Genomic DNA, 24,377 nt, shown 5'->3' on the forward strand with positions numbered 1-24,377 from the left:
AGCTCCAATGCCATTATAATATACTAAATAGAAATAATTTCTTTCCATTTTTGTGGCATATAGTTGCTTATATCATTTCCATTATAATACCAAGAACAACTGTACTTCAACAGATCTCTGTCAAACATATCTGAACCTTCCTTCAACACTTCTGGGGAAAATCCTTGAAGAGGGTATCTTCATCTTTGGAAATGCTCAAAACCCAACTAGACAGAGTCCTGGGCAACCGGCTGTGACTGACACTGCTTGAGCAGAGGCACTGGACAAGACAACCTCCAGAGGTGCCTTCCGACCTCTACTATTCTGTGAAAATCTGTAAAATTCTTTAAATTCAACATGACTTTGAAAACCTTGACTAGGACTAGATATTCATTTGGCAAGATTCGCAGGAAATCACATGACCAGAACAATTTCAGTTTGATCTTGTGCCATAAGATACTACTTCACATCCCTGCTGTCTAACCTATATTAAAGCTTAACACAACAAGGCTGTTTCTGGAGGTGATATTGCCATAAAAGCTAAAAACCACAATCTATTTACTGTTTAGGAGGAAAAATAGAAGTAGCACATCCATAAGAACGAATAAAGTCTTGTCTTTTTCAGACAAGAACTCCTATTGATTTTAAATGAATTCAGCTTGAGAAAAATGACAATGAGAACAGTACAAAGATAGTAAGTACAGTTTATTCAGCCTTGAGCTTTCTACACAAACTTGCAAGACACATGGGACAAAAAAGGAGAAACACAACTCTGGTACTACAACACTGGTGGTAAAACCACTATTTTGCTGTTATAGCTGTTTGGTGTTTCATTTGGGTCATGAACATTTAGGTCAACTGTACTTCTCTCTCCTACTGTGCGTTTTTAGATTTGAACACAACTAACGTGAGAAGATGTCAGTTAGAAAACACTCAGTGACTGTAGACATTCCGATTTGATAAAAGGTTTATTTTTCTCCTTGATCAGAAATTTCCTGAAGATGCAAGGCAAATGCTGAATGGAAATGTTACACTTTCTAGTAAAGAGACTATTCTCCAGTGACATACACTGAAGTCTTCATGGATGAATTCTATTTAAAGAGAAAAAAAAGAACTCACAAAAAACCCAAAGAAATTACCGGGAAAAAAAAACAAACAAACCCCAAAATCACAGCACATCTCGAAACCCATCCTACTCCTGACATTTTAATTCAGAAAGACAGAGAAGTTTTCCAAATAATATTTGAAGCACAATAGCCCAAATTTTGTCACTGTACTCCCATTCAACCTTCCCAAACAAGAAATATAGACAAGTAGAGGAAAACTGTAAGCCAGTGCTTCCATTCACTTGGTTGCATTTAATATTAATGTTTGATCTGTCTGGCATAATATCATACCTGTAATTACAACATTATCAAAACTAACTAAAGAAATCAAAAGCAAGAGGAGTGTCATTTTTGATCTTCCAACTAACTTTAATTCTTATTAAAATTTGTTGGACAACTTGACATTTTAGAAAACAAAACCAAGCTGAAGAATACAGTATATCTTTGTTTTTTTGTTTGTTTGTTTTTAATGAAATATATAGGAAGACCTGAATATTTCTTTTGTATTACATTAACATCCAGGCTCCAGATCATACACTGATTCTTTGTGCATTACACAAATAAAAATTCAATCTGTACCCAAAAAAGTGAATAAGCTAAGCAAGATTGTCAATCTTACCAAGAATCACGGAGGAAAGAAAAAAAAAAAAAGAAAAGGAAAAAAAAGAAAACATCCAGACAATGGATAAGTAAAGGTAGTAAAAAAGCATTCAGCATCATAACAAAGTAGCTACAACTCACTGCCTACTTAGTCATGCTCAGGTGAAAGCATTCAATAGGCCTCACAACTGTAGCTCTCATAAAGGGACTTGGAGAAGAGGATAAGGGGATGACTTCAGATTTTTGCTATGCATGGAAAAAATGCAAAGGTGTTTAAGGGAGCAACAGACTAAAGAGATGAAAGTTGACATGATTAACAGAATGATGGCATAAGTGGACACTTTTCACTGGTAATGCACATATAACTGATAAAATCACATTGTATAGGACAAAGAAACGTGCTGGCTGAAAGAAAAGAATGAAAATGCGCTCTCTACAGTAAATTGTAGATAACACTAGCAGCATTGTAGTAAATGAACATCCAGTTTGCCAGTCATAATACAATGGGCAAAACCAGGTATTCCTTATTTTGGTCATTTGTTTGTCTTTCCATGGCTCTGTCATATTCTGGAAAACTTGACAATCATCCGGCTGAGAACCATGCTGTCCACTGTCTGTTATGTGGCCAAACAGGTTTTATGTTTGTAGGGTTGCCAATTCAGCATCTTTTCCAAGCAGTAGAAATAGTTTAAGATAAGTGAAAGTCTTCTTAAGCATAGGAGAAACTTCTGGTGTTGCCTCTCTACAACCCTAACTTAAAAAGTGCAATAATCTCTGCTCAAAAATCGTGTTTCTCCTTTAAAAAAATCCATTTGAAGTGCATTTAAAACATAGTTCCACATTCTAAACAATCTACCCTGAAGTGACACTCAAGTACGAGACTTCTGAGGCTCCCTATTGTATTTACTACTTAAGCAAAACATAAAAGGAATATGTCATTTTAAATCATCTTATACAGACCTAGTTCTAACTTTGATTACCAGACTGCAAATACTGGAGCTACTCTGATCAGATGTTGATGCAACAGAATTCAAACAAAAAATTCTGTGTCTGAGAGAGCAGAGGGAAAATAAAATAAAAGGGATTGTATACAGTAATATGAAATTAAGGATGTGAAAATAGATGTAGGCAACCAGTAAGTGATTGATTAGATGAAGAAACAGACATAAATATAAAGCAAACAAGTAAGAACACGTGCATAGAGTAGCAAGTGTTTTGACTAGGCCATTAACTTATGAAGCAAAGATTCATTTTAAATTCAGATAGGAATAGATAAGGGAAAATACTAAGGGTTAAAGCTGTATTTTTTGATCCTCAAGATTAAGCAAAGAAAGTAACCAGAAGAAGCTTTTAGAAAGAAACTGTTTGCTATTGCTCCAAAATAATTCACTGTCTGTCAAATAACTACATGCCAAAAAAACTGTGAATCTACTGCTTTATCCATAATGCAAACAGGGAGATCAAAGTGATGAGTCTCTGTAGAGGGATCAGCTTATAAGTAAAAATGTTGTGAAGTAACAGTCTGCCACCTACCTTACTGCAATGTTAGATTAAAATAAATTCACTGGATTTGGCTGCATCTCTTCTCAAATCTCTCCCTTTACCTACTTTACAAGAAAACAGATGACCACTTTCCACTCTGTGGAAACAAAGCCCGTTTTTTGTTTCAGAGTATATTCTAAACATTTCAGGAAAATATTATGTTTCATACATGCCTTGAAGCAAGTTAGATTTTATATTTTCTGCAGCTTTATTTCTGATACTTTTCAGTTAAATGTTACAAATTTTCTTATAAAGCTTTTATAAATTATTTCTCATGATAAATTTACAGCCATTTTCCTTGGCCAGCAAATAAATTGTGGAACTCAATGTCACAGAATCTCACGCACATCAGAAGTATAAAGAGGTCCAAAAAGGAGAAAAAAATTCAAGGAGGCTGGCCATCAAGATTTCTAGATGTAGCCTCCAGCACAAGTCCCTTCACTGCTAATTGTCTGAAGCTAGAGAATATACTAGGGTAAGACTGATCTATGGGCACCCTGGTTTTGTTCTCTAAGCACATGCTAATGACCACAGCCAGAGACAGGACATTAGTCAAACTGCACCTTTAATCTAAACCAACACGGCTCGTTATGCTGACAAATCCTTCCTTTACATACTAGAAATTAAAGCCTAGTTATTGCAAAAAACTCTTTAGAAATCACAGTCAAATAAGGAGTTATGCACTTAAAACAGGACTCAGACTTCAGATACCTAAATCCAAAGAACATCTCATGCTTCACCACCGCTTATCCCTGAAATCTCTGTAATTACCTATAGCACAGCTATGTACACATGCTCAGAAATTCTCGGCAAAAATTGCTGATACTAAGCTCTTGCCTTATTCAAGCACTCAAAAAGTAAGTGGAATTGCATCTGTGCAGGAACATGTTAACCCTGCAGGAATGCTCTGGGTGTGTGTAACATACTCTGACAAAACTGAGTTCAACACAGACAAAGCAACTACAGACACTTTCATTTATAGACACTGCCTTGACAAGCTTAAGTTTGTTTTATTCTGTACCTGAGTGTCTTGAAAGCCAGGCTAACTGAACTATCTGTTTATATACCAACCACCCAAACAAGAAAGAGAAAGTAAAACCATACTGGACACCTGCATAATTCAGGTCTCTCTCCTCCTACTGCTTAAACCAATGATGGACAGAGATCTCCGTTCCCCGCTCTCATTCCAGCCCTTTGAATCTGTACCTCCATCTCCTGTAACCCATCTGCAAAAAGTGTGTTAAGTACTTCTGTTCAGCCTTGTCTCTACTCTGGTGATTAAGGAGGTAGAAGAAACAGAAAAGATTTCTTCAGGTGACAGACTGCCAGCCAGATCTTCCACCACTGCTCTCAGTCACAGGAAATTAAAAAGTAAAAAATAAGTTTAACCAGAATTATAATACTGCCTATACAATATTTCTTGCATAGCAATATTGTTTTGCAGTCATTTTGGCTGACATACAATTCTTCTATCACAATATTCTTTTATCACAAATGCAATAGCATGTTTCTGCATGAAACAGTCTTTCAAAATGACTGCACCACAAACAAAACAGCTACTGAACTTCTTTCAGAGGAGATATTGTTGGGGGAAGTTCCTCCAAAAGAGACTTCAACTTAAGCCGTATACCCAGCACCAAGAATTACAACTTGAAAAGTTTATCAACTTTTTTTTTTTTTTTTTAAGATCAAAGTAAGCAACTAAAAATAGAGTAAGAAACAATTTCACCACATCTCAAAAACCCCACCCAACTTTGGACAGCTTTAGCTGGAAGCCATGTAGATAGTGATGTTCATTGAAAAGAACAAACCTCAACCAGTTAACCTCAACTTCTTGACAGTGTCTCCTCATACCCATTGCTGGTGTTTAGCATCTAAGTTACACTATCTACTGTGAAGAAACTACACAAACTAAACATTTGACTAAACAGACTACCACAGTCTAACCTAGCATCAAGATCCCTGTCTTCAGGAATATCAACCCTTACAGTTTAAGGATGGCAAAATGTTAATGGTTATCATCAGTCAGACAGGCAGGATAAATCCTTAATCAGATATAACTTGTGTCTGGATAAAAAAAAAAAATACTAAAATACTTGCTAAGGAAGTCTTCAAAACTAAAGCTTCTTTCAAATTCTTTGACATACAATGCAACACTGTTACTCGGATCTCCCCAAACTTGCAAGAGGCTTATTTGAGAGTCATGTAGAACCAGGCTGCACTCAAAACAGATGGTGTCACAGTGGCAGGAAAAACATATACATCTCCATTCTTCAAACCAAGAGGAAGAAATTAAGTGAAGATGGAGTGACAGAATGGTCTTTCTAATGAACCAAGCAAGGGAAGTTAAAAAAACACCCCCCTCCAACCCTTAAAACATTAAGCAATAGCAGCAAAGCCCACCTACTAAATGTACTGCAATCTGTTGATTTTTGTGCTGATACTTAATCTACCATAACTTCCATTATGATACTTTTGGATGAAATATTATAAAAGAGCTACACTGAGTCATATTCCAGCTGGTGTTTATTCCTCTGTATTTATAGATGGCTAATCAAAATTTGATACAACACTTGAACTGACATAACAGATTGCCTGTCAAGAAATAAGAGAATCCAGTCCACAGCGAGGATTAGCATCACTGATTATTGCTTGCTTAATTCTGTAAAAGACAACTGGGGGGGGGGTGTCAACTTGGGAGAAATCAAGAATCTTTCAGATACTTCACCCACAGAACAGAGAAGGAACGGGAGGTGACATAAGAAGCTGTTTTTTTTTTTCTATGGCTCTATATCCTAAACAACAACACAAAACTCCCTTTTTAACGAGACACTGCAGTCAGAATAACAAGACTTTCTCCCTGGTAGTGACCTGACCACTTCTTTAGTTTATTTGCATCTATGCCATTTGTTTAGTGATCTTCTGCCTTGCCACACTTTTTTCAATTTGAACTGTCACAATTCTTATGAGCTGCTTAAGCGTTAAGTATCAGGGCTTGAAAATAACACTGAGGACTGTTCTGAAGTCATACAAAAGCATTTAGTATTTCGGTGTTTATTTTGAAGAGGGAAAAGAAAAAAAAGGCTCTTTGGGTTATTTGGTCATATACTTCAGTTTCACATTAAAAATACTGAAAACATAGGAGAAAAATGGAGGATATTATTGAAAGATCCTTATCATTACCTGCACCCTTCTGAAAATGGAAGTCTGAGCACTGCACATTATAAGCTACTGGACATGAATTAAGAGCAGTTACATAAGAGAAATTTTGAATTCAACCTAGCACTTGTCACTTGACAGCATTAAATGTAAACCCTTAGTCCTACTGAACACTTAATACAAAACATAAAGGCTTTCTTCAGTCTAATCTATGCTGAAACCACAAGAAAACCAGATGTGCTCCCCAAATTTTGCTAATCTGCTTAGCTGACATAACTCAAAACAGAAAATCAAAGATATCCTACTCCAATAGGAACTTGTTGCCATTGTTGATTTAAAAATACGACAAACATTAGAACCACTTATAGCTGTTTCCAGAGTCTGACACGCAGTTTCTCAGTGAGTGGCTGCAGTCCTTTCACACAGACATACGGAGGGGGCAAAGGAGAAGAACAGGGCACAAAGCAACAAACAGAGCTACTAATTGCTGAGAATTTGACAAGGTGAAATCCTGGTGTGCCTGACGCTGCAAACAAATAAAGACTATGTATCAACAAATACCTATCCACCTGGTTAATGCTCATCTGTCACAATGGTTTAGTCCAAATTCTCATCCAAAGAAAACAGGTAACAGATGGTGAACCAGCCTTTCATAACAATTTTCAGGTAGGTGCATGTACTCTCATAAGCCAGTTATTCAGGAAGTACACAAGCTCACACTCCTCATTCAGACAGGACTGTCATATAGCTAGATAAAATCTTTTGCCTCCTTAGACGCTTGGTCTGATATGAATAACTACTCGCCCTTAATGAAAGCCTCACAATCTAGGCAACTACCACTATTTGACTCAGTTTTTTGTTTTCTTTACTGTGAAATCAATATGAAGTTATTATAAGAGAAAAATACATTTTAGATAGCATCAGTCCATCATATTTATTTTAATTACTATACTATATATTTTAATTACACATAACCATGGTATACAATGGAAAAGACATTCTGAATCTATGTGACAGTTCAGTTATTTTCTCAGAATTACTGTTAAAAAGAGTAGAGGATTGATTTTGATCACAAGCACTCCAGCAATATTACTTTGTCTGTACAACAGACAAAATTAACTACTTACCTTGCCTAGATATTACTTGCACACTGAGTTGTACTGTTCCATCTGTTTTTACTCCTTGATCAAAAAGGCTGCGATCTGGATCCAGCTTGATAAAAGCAGAAAAAACAAACAAACAAACACGCATTAGTCTCACAGTTACAAGAAACACTTACTTTCCTTTGAACTTTATAAAAATGTCTGCAGTGAATTTTCTAAAGAAGGGTGAAAATATTTTTATTACTGAGTAGACATAGTACACAACACCAAGAACTTCATCAGAATTTGAAATGTGTCACCCTGTTCTGATTAAAATGGTGTTTCACTTACAGGAACATTTTTTAACCTGATTAGTAAAGAAATGCCTGGAAGTACCCTTACTTTGTAAAAAAATTCTAGAATTCCTTTTCTCAGTTTTTAACATCTTAATAAATACTTTTGTCTTAAAAGCAGTATTCTTCCTGTTGTTTCTGGAAAGGCCAAAGATGTCTGACTAACTACAAATAAAATATCCAGCTGAACACAAAGTGAAATAGTTGTACTGCTTAACATGTGATGGTGCCTGTAGAGAGTGTGGCAGGGGTGGGTTGGAGGAGTAAAAGAAAGAGAAAACTCCATTTTGGGGAAACCAGCAATATTCTCACTGCAGTGCTTCCAATAAATGCTGATCAAAGATAATCATCTCAACTGGCTTTTCCTTTAGAATCAGATTTCCTCTGAAATCTTATATCTTGCTACACAGGCAGTGTTAACACTAATTTAAATTAATCTTTCAGTCTTTCCGACATGGCCTCGGAATCATTTTCTGTCATTGCATAAGGTTCTTCCCTTTTGCCCAACAATCTTAGTGTAATTACATCACTTACTATTTTTTGCTTAAAATATATATCTGAGTAAAATAAATTATTTATATTCTTCTCTATATTATACAATTTAAAATGACATCTCGTCTGCAACAACTACACAGAACTCACTGGGAGTTACTAAGAACTTGCTGCCTGGTGTCCAGAGGATGCAGGGAAGAATGTCAAAAACTTCAGTTTCTACTGGAATCATCTCTTCACCCTACCAAACACAGTCTTTTTTCTTCTGTAAGACTATCTTTTCCCATTTTTAACCTTGTTAAAACTATGGAAAGATGGGTGGGGGGGAAATCTCTAATCCCACTTAAAAAAAAAAGTTGAAAAAGTCTAATTATTAATTTAGTTCACTTAAATAAAACTTAGCTTTCTTCCTTTTCCATCAGCAAGTTACTGACATGTATACACATACTTCTCCAGAACTCCACTGTATTTATTTCTAATGAAAGTGACATTCTGCCATATCTGAACAGCCTATGAGAAAACTCCAAAAGCAATACCAACAGAGCTTTAACAAGACCACAACAACAATCTGGTTATCCATCATAATTTAAAAGTCTTAATTTTTTTGTAAGGGTGTATTTGGAAAAATCCAGGATCTAAAATACCATCCTTTTTGCCTTGTTAAATGCTATTATATTGGTTCTGAGAGTTTACTGTAATACTACTAATTTTCGAAATATTTAAAATGAATTGCTATGCAATATGAAAGCAACTAGAATGATAAGACTAAGATCTAGAAACAGGAAGGTGATTTCCCAGGTTTCACTATGCCTAAATTTACTACAGATCAGGTATTTCCTCCTTAAGAACTTTAAATCTTTTTCACTACTATCCAAATCATGAAAATCTTAAAGTTGCACTAAATATTCCACTGATTTTTCTGGTACTCCAGAGAACCATGAAGGACCAGTAAGAACAGCAGGACAATAGAGAGGACTACCAAGCTTTTTTGTATGGCAGCTTTATTAAAGCTTTAAAAGAATTATCACAAAACAGCACATTATACTGAAATTACGCATCAGTCAGGGAACAGTACAGTAACCACTTATTTCAGGCTTTCAACTGCCAAGAGTTTATCATTACGGAAAGTTTGTTGTGTAATGCTTTGCTATCTATGCACCTGAAAACTATAAAAACAAACTTTCTCTCTTTATTCAGAGAGTCAAAGCAAGATTAGACTCCCAGAAGTTCAGATGGCAACAAATGATGTGAGCTACCTTAAGAGCTTTTACTTAAATAGTATTGCCATTGCCCTCATGCTCCTGAAATGCAATGATGTTCTTTCACTTGGAAGGGTCTTTCTGCATTTGGGTTCCCCCTCCATTCTCCCCCACACCTTCCCATGAATCCCTTTGATCTCACATGATTCATGAAGTCTTCCAGTTTCATTTGTACTGAATTAGTGTGTGCATATTAAATAGTCAGAAGATGATGAAGCTGACACAATTATACTTGTAATTTATATACCAAATGAAGCATGAATTCCATGAATGGTAGAAGGGGACTAAGTATGTAAAATGCTTCTCAAAAAAGAGTGTAAATCCTTGAAAGCAATTTTCTACAATCTTTCAATTTACCTGGATATCTTGCAGACAAATTTCATGTGCATCCAAGGAACACTGCAGTCTGGGTTCCAGTAACTTCTTAAGATTTCCAATTGGTTCATTGATGTCAATAGCTTGACTCACAAATTCCGCTGTGGTATAGGTTTGCTCAACAATGCTTAAATGCGAAATAAATACAACAGATCATGAAACAACAGCACTGAAATTGGTCACTGCTTTTCTTAGAGGTGACTTAATTCCACCTCCACTGTGCTTACTTCTGTATTTAAGTGAACTGCTTCATGAAATGCATGTAGTTGAGCTCGATTCAAGTATGTTTTATTGACCAATTACATCATTAAATAGCATAAACAACTAAACAATTAACTAACTTTCTCATCCAACACAATTGTTATGTTAAATAGATCAGCTGCAAAAACTTTCTAGTTTCATTCAAAGTCCCTACATATTACGAAGATGTATAAACAGGAGTCTCTTCAAACACTTCAGTATCACTTAGAACTTTGTATCTCACTGTACTAAGCTTTCATTAATCACTTACTCAAATTTCCTAGTATTTACAATCTTGCCTGATCTAGGAATGATTTAATGACTAACTATAAAAATACAACACAACTATTCAGAACTTGGTGTAAAAAATAAGAAAAGCTGTACCTTTGATCCATATGGCATCATACACATCAGTTATGTTTTCTATTCATTCTAAAATTTTAGTGTTTCTTCTTAAAACACAACTGCATATTGTTAAAACATGCTTTTACTAAATCCAAGTCTTTTCCCGATTTTTTATTGACATTCAGAGCTCCTACTGAATGCAGCATTCCTACCACGAGGCACCATGCTGCACTTGCTCAGCGCAGCCGTATCATCATAACTCCCAATCACCTACTCTTATTAGGCCCCTCCACAGTTTATCTTTGATGATTTTGACTAACCTATGTTAACTTTGCACCATCTGCAACCTCTGCTGCCTTCCTATTCATTCCTTCTGGATTATTAATGAGCATAAACAGACAAATTCTACAATGGATTCTATGAAGGAAAATCTTATGCTGTTAGGACAGTAGTCAGCTTCACGTTAAAAATCTCCATTTTATATGCTGTTCAAAATTTTGGCAAGATTTGCGCTAGGGAACAAAGATAATTTATTCCTTCGATCATGGCAGAAAAACTCTTCAGTTGCAAATCATTAAAAAAAAAGTCTGATTCAAATTTTAGATTTATCTGCTGTTTGCATTCTCTCCCCCAAATTGCTTATTATTTCTTCTTAAAGTAAATAGCTCTTATTTGGGGGAAAATTAAATTGTAATTAAACAACTTTTAAAGTTATTCCTAACTTATAAATAGTGTCTAAACAACTTGATGGAACGTCCTGGATGATTAAAAAAATTTCCAAGAGGTTTCTGAAAGTTTTACTACTTCCAGACATCGAGGTAATTAATCCTCAAATCCCCTTTGCTCTCACTATAATGCAACCCCCACCCCAAAACTCATTATGCTGGCAAATTGAAATGATTAATGCTATACGTTAAGAAACAATTATATTTTATTAAGAGACAAACTATAATACAAAGAGTATTTAACAGAGGAAGAAAAGGCTGCATGTGCTGAGTGAGGATAATTTACCTTGTTTAAGAAGGGTATGATTTCAAATTGCTTGATAAGGAGCTAAAGTGTCAGTTATGACCCCTGTGATTTATAGAGAAGAACACTAAGGAAAACCAGAACTAGCAAATAAGCCTTTTAAAATGCTGCACTGCAAACTGTAGCAGTTCTAGGGCTGGTTGATGTGCAGCTCAGATGTCACATACAGCAGAGGGCCTTGCTGTCTAGTACTGGATGTTACTTTTTAAAAATTGTGATCATAGTCCACAGTGAAACAGTCCCTTTCTGATCTCTTTAAGCATCCTGCAATCTGCATTGAACAGGCACAAACTAGCTTTCTAACAGGGGTAATTGAAGAATGGACTAAGCAATTCACTAAATGCTTAAGCAGAAAGCTTGGGACAGAGCTGAAAAAAGAAAATTCTCCGAGGTAAACATATCTGCACAGTAACCTCTTGGATATACATTTCTCTTTCTTCCCTCCTCAAGTCTCTGCAGTTAGACCAAACATTGCGGAACAATCATTACTCAGCTCTGCAGTTTGCTTTTAAGATCAATTTCTGAGGCTGCAATAAGCTAGCCAGAGAGATCATTAATAGTACTCATAACCACTAGGTACATACCAGATTACTTGAAAATTCAAGATTTTAGGACTGGTATCTCCCATGGGGCTTTTAGAAGTCTTTAAGTGCTATATAATGTTCTACATTAAGTGATTAAATAAATCTAGGCACTGCTGGCACTAGTGAAATCCTCAGTGAAGGAAGAAATGCACTTCGTGTGATAACTTTTTCTATTAAAAATAGAAAATTTTACATAGGAAAGGGGTAGAACATTAGAATGGGAAGTTTCTGTGACACTTGGAAAGAGTTGTGGGGGCGTGGAAGACAGTGTTGAAAGAACTTCTTGAGAAAGCAATGGAATAAATTAAAACCTGAATAAAAAGAAAAGGAACAAACAGTGAAGTTTGGCCCAAGAAAGATCAAAGAGAAAATCTAACAGCTGAGAGGGACTGGAACAATGGAGAAGTACAGTCAAAAGGCAGGTGTGATGTCATTTGTCTCTGTGTCGAAAGAAAAGGTTTAAACTGCTCAACCCAAGTCTTTACTTTTGAATTTCAAATCCTTGCCAGCAAGGTAGTCATTAGTTTTGATGGAGGGTAAACAGGCTTCAGGAGAAGTCATATTCAGATATTAACACAGAATAACTGTTAAAGCTGTAGCATACAGAGCAGCAGACACATAGCAAACCCACCCCAACCTTGATGCAAGTGAAGGAGGGGAGATTTTTCAAGTAAAGAAACTAGTCACCTAAGTTAGTGACTGACTGATGAATGATGACTGCCAGGTAGGGAACAAAGAAGGAGAAAAATACCTCCTGTCACGCAGAATGATCGTCTGTATCTTTTAACCAGTCAGCATAAGCTTATGCATACAAGTGACAACCAGAAGGAACTACAGCAACTTGTAACCTTGCAAAAAACATTAGCGACATGCTATAGCTGTCATGCATTAAAATGACTTGAATATATGGCACAGGCATTCAGAAATCTCGATTTTATAGGACTCATATCCCAACAACAATCATGAGAGTTGGCCTCTTTCAATTTACACAGATGGAAATTAGAAAATACATGGATAGAGTCAGTTTGTAAGAATTAAAAATATATAAGGAGCTCAGGACAAGGAGAAACTAATAAATGGTTCAGAATCAGTTTTCCAAAACAAGTTCTTAAAGAGCAGGTCATCTACAGCCTCAGCTATCTCTTCCCAACGTATTAACTGCCTCTCTGAGCTTTCAAAATAGTGTGAGAATTAGGAAGGAAGCATTAGGAAGAAAAATTAGGTTGAGGCAAATAAGGCAAAGAACATCAGACTTCGATATCTATCATTTCAATGGACCTGATAATCTCTAATATAGAGAGAATATCATTTCTACTGCACTGAAAAAATGACCTTGGGTAAGAGTAAAGCAATTGACTGGAGAACCTGAAAAGTTCATTTCACTTACAGAAGGATATGCTGGAGCTGTAAGGTTCACAGCAAGTACATGTAGACACATTCCTACAGACATTAAAGTTAGGGGAAAGAGAACTATGAAGAATATGGCAAGAGATAAATTGGTTTGGGATTCAAGCAATTAAGATGAAGGCAATGCCCTATATTGCTTTCCTATAGTGGCTACATTCCTACTTCAAGACAACCACCATTTAATTAGATAAGGAACATAAGAATGGAAGAGTGCACACACAAAACTGAGAATGTTGTTTCCACATTTTTTCAGCGTTCTTGCCACATAAAATCAACAGCAGGAGTGTGGAGATCATACTGATCCGGTTACTTCTGCTAGTGTAAGGTTATTTTTTGCCTAGCTAGAAAACACTTATTTCTTAACACTGGCCATCTCTGAAGCACTACAGAATAACTAAATAAAAAATCTGAATAACTGAACTTAGTATGTGCAGCCATAAATCTGAAACCAATTAAAGAAAGAAAGAAAGAAAAAAAAAAATCAGTTACAATACAATGACCCAAAAAGCAAAGAGAGTACATACCTTTCTTCAGTGCATTCTTGTTTCTCAGTTCCATCAATTTCTATTTCTATCAGCTCCTCTGCATCTCTCTTAGTCATGGCTAAAATGTTTTAAAAACAGAGCTATGAACAGAAAATAATTTTTTAGGAAGTTACAGACAAATAAAACTAGATGATGGTTGTGTCCTATCAAACATTACTTAACCAAATAATTGGACAGCATTTTAACTATAAAATAGTGGAGCACTTGGTACTACCCATTCACATTATTTCTCAAAAAAATATGAAAAGCTAATACAGATTTCACAGAACAAATGACAATACCTGTTCCTTAAATGAATGCAAATTCAGGACTATAAATGGAAATAAATACAGAGCCCAGCACCTGTTTTACTTGGAGGCATCCATATTTATTGGATACCCTTGGAATGGACTGGCTACAGCTTTTAATGGCTGGTTTCAAAGAACTTTCAAAAGCTCTTTGAAAATGTTTAAATTTTGCTGTCTACATCCTCCTACATACTACCCTCCTAGAAAGGCTGGAAGATGCTGCTTATAAATTCAAGCAGCACTTAAAAGGGCTGAGCTAAATTTCTGCTCCTTGACACCTTCATAAGTCACTACAAAAAGGGATGTGCACAGTGACAGAATTCACTAATGACACAAGACCATTGAGAAAACTGAAAAGTTGCAGAAAGAACTCATGATCTTGAATGACTTATAGCAGAAGAAATTTAATAACAATAAATGCAAAATGACACACAGTGAGTAAATATTATAAGAACATAGTAATTGCAAGTGTACAGAACTAGATATGACATTCTGGAGTCCCCTGTGGATTGGGCTCTAAACGGGCATCTGGATTAGTAATTGTTCACTCTCTTTAATCAAAAGTGGTTTGTCTTTTTAACTGATGAATTGTTAGGCAAGATACAGAAACACAAGAAAGCATACATTAACATGGTAGCATATAAACACACAATGTGCTTGCATCTCGCATGGCTGCACTACAGCTCCGGTTACCCTGCCTGAGAAGCAGGCAGCACAGGCATAGACAGCATGCATAGAGAGAGGAAAAAGATTGTTCCACACAGCAAAAGAGCAAGAAAGGGAGATGACAGGGGTAGAAAGAGGAAGAATCATATTATGAAAACATGTATGGTCATTAACAGTTTGGAGAAGCCTAACGGGGAAGATTATTCATCTATCTTACAGTTGAATAGAAAGACTCCTGATGATATGACAAGACAGCAAGTTTAAAACAAAAATCAATATGTCAGACAAATTCTAATGAAACTTGTTGCTACAGGATGGTGCAGAGACAAAAAGCGTATACAGGTTCAAATGGGACTAGACAAATGCATGCAGATGAACTCACCAGGAGTTACTAAATAAAATAAACAGGGAGAATATCACCCCAAGTGTCAGCTCTCAAACTCTCCAAAAGAAAGATGCCTGGCTAGACCAAGTACAGCAGCTGCCTGAAACTAGCTAAATAAATAAATAATTGCAAAACATGTGAGAACTAGTTCTGGCATTTGCTTTCTTCCTCAGAGTACTGAAGACATATATTGTCCTTATTAAGCTTCCTGGAGCTTTCTCTGAAGACTGGTGAATAAGAGTACTCAAGCAGCCTGTTACGTAGTAGCAATACTACAACAGCAGCATTTGTCTGGAGGAACATACAGAACTGTGCTTGAATTGTGCACATTACAGGCTGCCGATTTCTGTTTCAGTCTTATTTTTTTCAGCATATAAAGCCCTGAGACTTACCTGTCATCTAAGACAGATTCTAACTATGAGACGAAGCCAGACACAGACCTCTGCTAATGTAAGAGAAGGCACCTGTTAACAAGGCCTTTTTTCGCTCTGCACAACAGCCCACTGCTACTCCAGTATCTCTGGAGTGTCTCCTCTTGCTGAAAACCTCCAAGTGTAATTATTCTGTAAAAATCTATCTTTTCTTCCCTAGAAGGCACAGAATTAGGCAAGGGCTTCATGAGAGAAGCACAAACTCTACTAGCAGAATTAGCATTTGTTATTCTACCAGGTTATTGTGAAGTGGGGTAAATTACTGGAGCCTATATGCATTATCAAGTAATAATGTTTAAAAAGCACAACCACTAGAGATATTCGTGCTAGTTTAGGAAGCTCCCACTATAACAGGGATTCAGTTGCACGTGGAGTACTTGGTAGTAGCCATTCACATTATTTCTCCAACTGATAATTACCAATATAAACTATCCTTAAATAGATAACAAAGTAAACAACTTATCCTTTTGGATTTCACTTTGGGAAATTAACAGTCGAGTAGGATTTAAGGACAGTGGACCGCTAAAAGGGGTGGAGTCTTGCCAGGTCTCCTTCCTCATCAAGCATCAGAAGCCAGAAAGCAAATCCAAACTGGGGAAATCGATTGTGCAGCGCGGCCCTGAGCAAGTACCAGGAAGCAAACTAAACAAGACCACAGCCCCCCTTAGGCTTTCGGCCAGGAGCGCTACTGATGGCTAAACTAGCTTCTGCAAGAGCTCAACGCGAGGACGCCTGTCCGCGAGCCGCTGCCGCAGAGGAGCCGCGCACCTCGCCCGGGCTGCCGAGCCCCAGCCCGGCCGTTACCCGGGCGGGACCGCGCCCGCCGGCACCGGCGACGGAGGGGCCTCCCCCCGGGACTCCGGCAGCCGGTGGCCGCGGCGGCGGCGGGGAGCCGGGCTGCATTTCCTGCCCTCGGCGGGGGGCGGCGGTGCCGGGGGCCCCGGGCAGCCGCGGCCTCCGGGGAAGAAGCGGGGCCGCCGGGCCGGAGCCCCCGCCGCGGGGGCCGCCGCCATGCGCCAGGCCGGGGGCCGGCGCCGACGCCGCGGGCGGGCGAGGCCGCCCCTCCCCGCGGGCCCCGGTTCCCCCGCGCCACCCCGCCCGCTTCCCCCCTCCTCCCCGCGGCGCCTCGTCGTTGTTTGAACCCGAAACGGAAATGAGACGCGCGGCGCCGCCGAGAAACGGAAACAAAACACGGGCCGCGCCGCCGGGCCGCGCCGCGCTCACCCGTCGCCGCCGTCGTCCGCCGCGCCGCGCCGGCCCCAGCGGAGCGGCCGCCCGACACCCCGCGCCCGCCGCCCGCGCAGCTCCGCCGGCTGCTGCTGCCGCCGCCGCTCCTTGCACGCCGCACCGCGCCGCGGAGGCCAGCGCCCGCTCGGGATTGGACGGCGAGGCCTAGCGCGGGGCCCGGGCGGGGAGGGCGCGCCACACAGCTCCCCCCGCGCACAGGTGCGGGGACTACAGCTCCCGGCGGCCCCCGCGCCCCCGCCAATCGGCAGGCGGAGGCCCCCCCCGCTGGCGTCCTTCACGCCGAGTCCGTTCCAATCACCCGGAAGCGTTTCGCCTACTTCCGGTGGTAACGGGACGGCGGCCGTTGCTATCGTGCTCCCCTCCCGCCACTCCCAGTAGGAAGGTGAGCGGGGCTGCGCGGCCGCGGTAGCTCCGTGCGCGGAAGCAGTGCGGAGCGACAGCGGGGCGTGCGCGGCCCCAGGGTGCCTTGCGCGGGGGGGGGGGGGCGGGCTGGCTTCCCGGCGTGCCTAGCGCGGAGGAGGCGGGGCGGGGCCGGCGTGAGGCGGTGGCGGCGGGGCCAAGGTGACCGCGCGTCCCCCTTCGCCCCCCAGCGCCCCCCGCCCCGCCGCCGCCCCGGGCCGCCAGCGGACGTCCTCGGTGGGGGCCGGGCCGCGGTGGCGCTGCCCGGGCGCGGGGTGTCCTTGGGGAGGTGCTGCTGGGGGCTGGTGCTTGTGGCAGTTCCAAAATTATTATTATTATTATTATTATTATTATTATTGTTTAACTGAAATGCCCCGTTTGTGTCGGTGGTGTTGCAGAGCTGGTCGCTGCTTGCGATGGCGTGGGCTCTGTGACTGTGTACGCAGTGACCGGGTACTCTCTGAGCTCAGTGACTGCTTGAGTGTTCACTGCATGCTGGTTTAAATATCCTTTCTGCTTTATTTCTGAAAGTGTTTTTCGCTGTTTTCTCTGCTTAAATTGGAGAAAGACCTAATTATTTTTCTTTTGCTTTTTCTGTTTCTCTTTTTTTTTTCAGTGTATTCATCATGATTCTGCAACAGATACTGCAGCTTTCTTCCATTTTTCGTGCTGCTGTTTCCTTACACTTGCGCAGGAATATCGGCCTCTCTGCTATTGTCTTTAATAAAGCAAAAGAGCTTGATCCAGTTCAGAAGCTCTTCTTGGACAAGATCAGAGAATACAACACAAAGAGCAAGTAAGTAAATAAAATTGTCTTAAAGTGAATTGCAAACTGAAAAGAAATGTTGATTTTGATAAATGTTAAAATATGTTAGCTTTGTAGCCTTGTCCCTAAATATTTTAAGGTATGCTCCTGTGTCAGTAGGAAAGTTTCCATTAACTGCTGGGGTCACCGAGGGAGAAGACACGAATTTTTTCAAAAAGGCATTTAACTGTTTTAAGTATCACACTGATAAACTTACCTCTTTCTACTGATGATAGGGGGAATCTAGAAAGAACACTCTCTTGAGCCTAGTTTCATTTGAACAACTTCTCTGTAAGTGCCCGTAATAAGCTGGGTAGAAGTGTTTCAACTAAATGTATTAGCTTTTAAAAATGGGTGAAAGTTGGCACAATTGTTTGGGTTTTTTGTAGCAACATAATACTCTGATGCAGCTTTCCCTGGCGGACTTCCTGGATAGCATGATAGTTAAAGCAGAACATACTCCCAGGCTGAAACCTAAATTTGGAGCAAGGATCTGAATCTAGCTCTTGCACCCTCAAAAGACACCTGAACCCACTCCAAGGCTGACTGATATGTGGTGATATTTCTTCTCTTGGTGATGGTGTATGTTGGTATAAGAATGTATTGAGGGAGAAGGTAGCTGAGGCAGTGTTGAAAATAGAAGATGCAGGTTTTTTCCTCTGGTTCAGAAGAAGTTGCCATATTAACTAGTGCATTGACCATTCTGAAACAGGTTTCTGGCTTGCTCACTTAAAAAAAAATATATATATATATATATATATATATATATAGCAGGTCTAATTCTGCTCTGAAACAGGTTTTTAGGCTGAAGTCTTTTGTGAAACAGAACTCTTGCTTTCCTGCATCACTTAAAGTGTCACAGTAAGAAGGCTCACTCCTGCATACCTGATGGAAAAGGTACAGTCCTTTTCCCTTAAAAAAGTGAAATAAAATAAAGTTGATGGGGCTCTCTTTTGTCTTAGAGAGCTAAGGCACTTGGTGAAGTTTTTTGCACACTGTGGAAATATCAGCATCTTTGTTCTTACCCGTGTATGTGCTCTGCAAATAAAAAAATAATTGTTTTTTAGTCTGGGGAAAATGGATATTCTGCAGTCAGATTTTTGGAAGCTTCATGGAAATGATGACCAAGAGCAACTGAGAATTAATGGAATTGGGAGGCTAGTTCATTAAAAATCTGAAGTTAAGTTGCTTCATTCAAATGGAATCTTAAGCTCTTGTAATGAACTATTTAACAGGAAACTAAGATTATAGTCATTCTGTGTAATGCTCAGACTGTTGAAGCAGAATGTGATATGTGATGTAGCTTGTTTAATTTCTGTCTTGGGAAGGAAGTAAGCCACTTCTTAGCTGTGCTGGAAGAAAATGTGGATTCTCACACCTTCAAAATAGCCTGTTTAGTGGAAGCACGTTTCCTATGGCTTTGCCAACCATAAGTGATATCAATGTTGGTGTTGCAGAGTATGACTAATCTATAGAGTTATTGGTTTATGTTTGTATTCTAAGAAATTCCTGTCTGAATCTATCTGAATGCAAGGTGCCATGTCCCTTTTGTTTGTTTAGTATTCAAATCATGTTCTCTTTGCAAGAATAAAGTTAGTCAGAAGTAGCAGGGGTCCAAATCACAACTTTGTACAGAAATTGCACCTGGAACAAATGAAATGAAAAGTCCTCCAAGCCCGGATACTCAGTGTTGTTTTACATCTCAAAGAGCTGCCACTTTGGCTTGGATTTTCATTAGCTGTAGCAGAAAGCCTGTACTTTCCCCTGAGAACCTTGTTTATCTGTGTGGTAAGTAGGCCATATAGCGTGCCATATTTTGACTCTTGGAAACATTTTTAATTGTTTGCTTTAGTTGGTTTGGGAAATTATTTTTTAATTCATAAATGGAGATGACAATGTAAAACTTCCATGTGACGTTTCAGAGCTGAACTGTTAATCGGAACTTTTTATTTTTCAGACAAGCTGGGGGGCCTGTTGATGTAGGCCCTGAGTTTCAGAAAGAAATGAATGAATCACTTGCCAGACTTCAACGGATGTATGGTGAGGGAGATCTAACCAAGTTTCCAGAATTTAAATTTGAGGGTGAGTAAACAATCTTACCTAACTTCTAATTACAAGTAAGGACATACATGTTCATTAGAGAGTCTTTTAAGTTAATTCCTATTTAGTTTTTATATGGACCGTTAATCTCAATGAATATCCTTGCTATTGCATGGTCTACATCTGACAATCTTTCTCAATTTGCTATTTCTAGTAAAGGTGCAGACTTTTATTGATGCTTAACCAAACTTGCAGTCAGAGTAGGCTCTCTTAATTACTCTTCACAGACCCTGAAGAAATAGCCCCCCAAGGCCCTCCTCTTGCATTTTTTTTATTCCCCAGAAGAGGTCAGCAGACTGTCATTTCAAAATAAGTTGTCTGCAAACTGTAATTTGTAAATTCTGTAAGCTTATCTGGAAAGTCAGTGATTAGTGGATGAACACAGAACTTAATTTTCTCCTATTCATGATTACTTGTGACTAAATTATGTGAAAATGACTTTTCTCCAATTATTTGGAGGTGATTTTTGTTTAATTGCTCTTGTTTGCATTAGCATATTTTTGTATTATCCAGATTGATTGTGACATGTTTGTTCTGATGTGTTTATCTAGAACACGGAGGGACTGCACCAACTCTGTCTGCCTTATGAGACAAGGCAAACTTAGTTATTTAAGGGCAGACTCATTTCTTTAGTTCTTTTTTCTCTTGCTTATTTACATATATACAGCTATAAAAAGCACTAACCCCTTTATAGTTTGTACCTTTGACACAAAGAAATCATTTCTCAGAGTTTTTACAAAGTGGAAGCTCTTTTGCTGAGCGGAGTTAACATTGTGCATTCCATTCTGTTAATCTGCTATAAGACACTAATTAAGAGAAAAGCAGAGCTCAGTTACTTGTTCTTGTGTGAGAGCTATTTTGGAAGTAATAAGGTATTATTTTGTCCAGTAATGTTCTGGTTGATTTCTTCAGCTTCTCTATTGCCTTCCCCCACCAAAAAAAAGTATTTGGAACAGTCACCTTTGCTAAAAGTTGTTTGGGTAGAATGTTGCTAAGGTGCATGTCTTACCCTATCAGAATTACTTAGATCTTCACCTTTGAGGAACTATACATAAGCTTTATCTCCAGTGTGCTTTATTCTTTAATGCACCCCTCCCCAAACATATCTTGGCGCAAGCAAAATAAGTAAATCGAGTTGTATGCTGCAGTGTACAACAGCTTATTTTAGCTCACCAATTTAATTCTTAGTTTCCTTTCAATAGCATATGAATTGCGGTGTTTGAGGCTAGAGTAAGAAGAAACTAATGTGGCTTTTCTTCTCTTTCCCTATCTTACTTTTAGAGCCCAGCTTTGAAGAGACTCCAAAGTGATCGCTGCAGGTTGTCAAACAGCAGTGTACTTCCATGGAGGTGCTGAATATGACATCAGTTGTAACTCAATAAATGTGTTTCAGGTTGATTTCAGAAGTGTGAATAAGTTCTTAAGCATATGGTGATTTTGTCATCTATTATGGTCAACATGATTCAGTAACAAAGAGTTAACTGAGAAACTCTTTTGCTAAGTTACATTCTAGTACAGAGACAAGTTATAACACTGATAATGGGACACCTAGAACAGTTTTAAAATTACTTATTTTCTTGATTTTGTTACATCCAAAAAGCTTCTGCAGAATAAATCTAAACCCTGAATCTGTAGCATAGCTTTGTGGAAGTGATAGACCTGCACAGCCCAGAGTGTAAGCACAAGCTTTACACTTTTATAGAAGCAACTGGAGCCTGAAGTTTGTGGGGTTTAAGCTTCACTAACTGAACTATTGCCACAAACACTTCAGACTCTCAGAAACTATTTATTCGTAACACTTCAACGGTTAGGGTCCAGGTACAAGAGCTTAGTTTTGCTGGCTTTTTTTTTTTTTTGTACTTCAAATTACATATACAGTCTGCAGAAAGAGACACGTACTTCCTTGCAGAAGAGGCATATGCTGTAGGCATTTCACATTAGACAATAATACAATGCTGGAGCCTCAATTACAGGAAGCATTGTTCTGTCAGGATAGCAAGTTAAAATCTGCATAAGTACTTATGCACTGATGGATGGTTTTGACATATTTAATGTCATGTCAAGGCACTAATAAAACTGGAGTCAGGATTGCAGGAGAGTTTGAGCCCCTGACAGTGGAGGCATAAGTAGTAAGAAGTACTCTTTATTAAAGTCACCTCAAAGTATTTGGAAAGACTGGTCCAAGCTGTAAAAATGAATCCCATATTGCTGGGTGTACACAGGAACAAAAAGAGGTCTTCACACAAATTGACTTTTATAGTCTGTTTATTTCTGTCTTTAACTTAAAGTTTAAGGAAAAATGGGTTGACTAAACATTAGCAGTTTCTATTTTCAGTGTGTAGTACATGGAAACTATTTACAGAATGGAAGTCAAAAGATCCCTTTGATATTTTGTATAACAAGTAGTCATTTGCTGTCCCTCACAGAGGCCGAAATCTTCTAAATAACAAAGGATTTGGTATGCTTGAAATCCTAAATGAAGTAAGCAAGGTGACATAAGTAATAATTCAAAGACTTTAAGCAGATTAACATTCAGTGTACATTTCAGAGGAAACCAAGGCATACAGGTTAGAGAGGAAGTGTGCCTGAAGCATTCTCTGTATCAGTTAATATATTTCCCTTTCTGGAAAGGGAAGTCCACAGAATTCACACTTGCACAGAATAGAAGTAGGACCATATTAAAAAAAAAAAAATCTCAACAGAAAGCTGTTTAATGCTTCAGTTTGAAGTGAAGCATTCACTAAATTGTGGATTTAAAGTGCAGGACTTCACTAATTAATTAAGATCAGTAAACAGATACCATTCAGAGCAACTAGTTAGTCTCAGTAATTTTCTTGTATGCAAACTAGATGAGGAAATAAACTTATGCTATATATTATGTTCTGTTTGGCTTTCAGAGAGCTTTTAAGACTAGTACTGTAGCCTTAAACCTTGGATATTCAAATTAAGTTGTTCCTAGCTGAAGCTTTAGTTGGAGCTCCATTCTTTTTGCACCAGTTTGAAAAGCAGGAGCAATGCAGACCTACTTAAATCCTTTGAGCTCTCTCAACCAGAAAGGAGAAAAAGGTTAGTAATAAGTTTGAGTATTTAGTCAAGCCTTTTAAAACCATATAAACCTTACAGGTGCTAGGGCCCAAACTTCTCTCACTGCTGCCTTGGAGTTTGTCACACTTGGTTTCTTTGGTTAGTTAATACACACAAGCAAGAGTGGAAGTCTTTCTCACAAACAAGTATGGTGTGGCTAAGTAGACAGTAATTACAGAGATGAGATCAAATGGTGTTCTCTCTTTAGTTGGCCTGGTGGGATGATGGAAGAAACAAACAGGACAAGAAGATGCAAGAAGAAGGAGGTGTAGGACAAGCAGGTAGAACATCTGGTCAGTGTGGTAAAGAAAAGTCTCAAGTCATAAAGTAGATAGCTAGGTGCTGTAGTTGTATGGCACTTGAGGAGGTTGAATAATAGGAAATCATAAATAGATAAGGTATCTCCAAGTAATGGGGGTGGGTAAGCTTTCCTTGGGTCTATGATGTTTTTGCAAAGGAGTTTTGAACAAACTAAAACTTTAAACACACTACTGAATGCAAGATACTTGCCTTTTCACTTGTAGATTCATAGTTGGACTTTCTGTTGATAGAACAATAGGAAGGTAGGTTAAATAGTGACTTTTCTGGTTTTAGTTTTAGCCCTTTGAGAACTTTATTTATGAATGTATGTCTTGATTTCTAATAATCCTAACTTTTTTTTGAGACAAGAAACCTACTCCACTGCAAGCTTTTTATACAGCTGTCACTGTCTCATGAACTGCTGCCAAGTTACCTTCCCTAGCTTGTCATTTCAAGGCTTCCAGTTATGTTGTCTAGTTTATGACCACTATAAGAAACAGAATATTTTGAAGTATTTGTACCTGTTGCCCTTTTTACTTGCTATCACCTGCAAGTGATAACATAAGTTTTTAAAA

At 38.7% G+C, this 24,377-nt stretch overlaps 3 protein-coding genes across 9 annotated transcripts in view; 1 reads left to right on the top strand and 2 right to left on the bottom strand.

Moving 5' to 3' along the window:
* The window catches only part of GABPA (GA binding protein transcription factor subunit alpha), a 33,159-nt gene extending 16,014 nt beyond the window's left edge, over positions 1 to 17,145 (bottom strand). For 3 of the 4 annotated variants that reach the window (XR_010884664.1, XR_010884662.1, XM_067299554.1), the window contains exons 1-4: positions 17,091 to 17,145; positions 14,077 to 14,177; positions 9,930 to 10,074; positions 7,514 to 7,598 (exon numbers count right to left, since the gene is read on the bottom strand). Coding sequence is in view for 2 of the 4 variants with exons in the window: in XM_067299554.1 (XP_067155655.1) it covers positions 7,514 to 7,598; positions 9,930 to 10,074; positions 14,077 to 14,153 (307 nt within the window). In the remaining 2 variants the exon portion in view is untranslated. The remainder of the gene's footprint in view (positions 1 to 7,513; positions 7,599 to 9,929; positions 10,075 to 14,076; positions 14,178 to 17,090) is intronic. The other variant, XM_067299557.1, reaches the window with a different exon arrangement.
* Positions 17,146 to 17,317: 172 nt separating this feature from the next.
* Positions 17,318 to 21,816, top strand: ATP5PF (ATP synthase peripheral stalk subunit F6). 3 transcript variants are annotated; one of them, XM_067299567.1, is made up of 4 exons: positions 17,318 to 17,496; positions 18,130 to 18,309; positions 20,276 to 20,400; positions 21,700 to 21,816. In XM_067299567.1, the coding sequence occupies exons 2-4, from the start codon at positions 18,140 to 18,142 to the stop codon at positions 21,726 to 21,728; spliced, it is 324 nt and encodes a 107-aa protein (XP_067155668.1). In that variant the 5' UTR covers positions 17,318 to 17,496; positions 18,130 to 18,139; the 3' UTR covers positions 21,729 to 21,816. The 3 variants fall into 3 exon arrangements, with proteins under 3 accessions (XP_067155668.1, XP_067155676.1, XP_013810712.1); XM_067299575.1 differs by lacking the exon at positions 17,318 to 17,496 and adding an exon at positions 17,628 to 17,675; XM_013955258.2 differs by lacking the exon at positions 17,318 to 17,496 and adding an exon at positions 17,666 to 17,750.
* An 849-nt stretch (positions 21,817 to 22,665) lies between these two features.
* JAM2 (junctional adhesion molecule 2) overlaps positions 22,666 to 24,377 on the bottom strand; it is a 33,141-nt gene continuing 31,429 nt past the window's right edge. For both annotated transcript variants that reach the window (XM_067299586.1, XM_067299582.1), the window contains 2 exons: positions 24,013 to 24,043; positions 22,666 to 22,890 (listed from right to left, as the gene is read on the bottom strand). In XM_067299586.1, coding sequence (XP_067155687.1) covers positions 22,858 to 22,890; positions 24,013 to 24,043 — 64 coding nt within the window. In that variant the 3' untranslated portion in view covers positions 22,666 to 22,857. The remainder of the gene's footprint in view (positions 22,891 to 24,012; positions 24,044 to 24,377) is intronic.

Source organism: Apteryx mantelli, chromosome 1 (genome assembly GCF_036417845.1).
Source record: "Apteryx mantelli isolate bAptMan1 chromosome 1, bAptMan1.hap1, whole genome shotgun sequence".
Classification (NCBI taxonomy): domain Eukaryota; kingdom Metazoa; phylum Chordata; class Aves; order Apterygiformes; family Apterygidae; genus Apteryx; species Apteryx mantelli.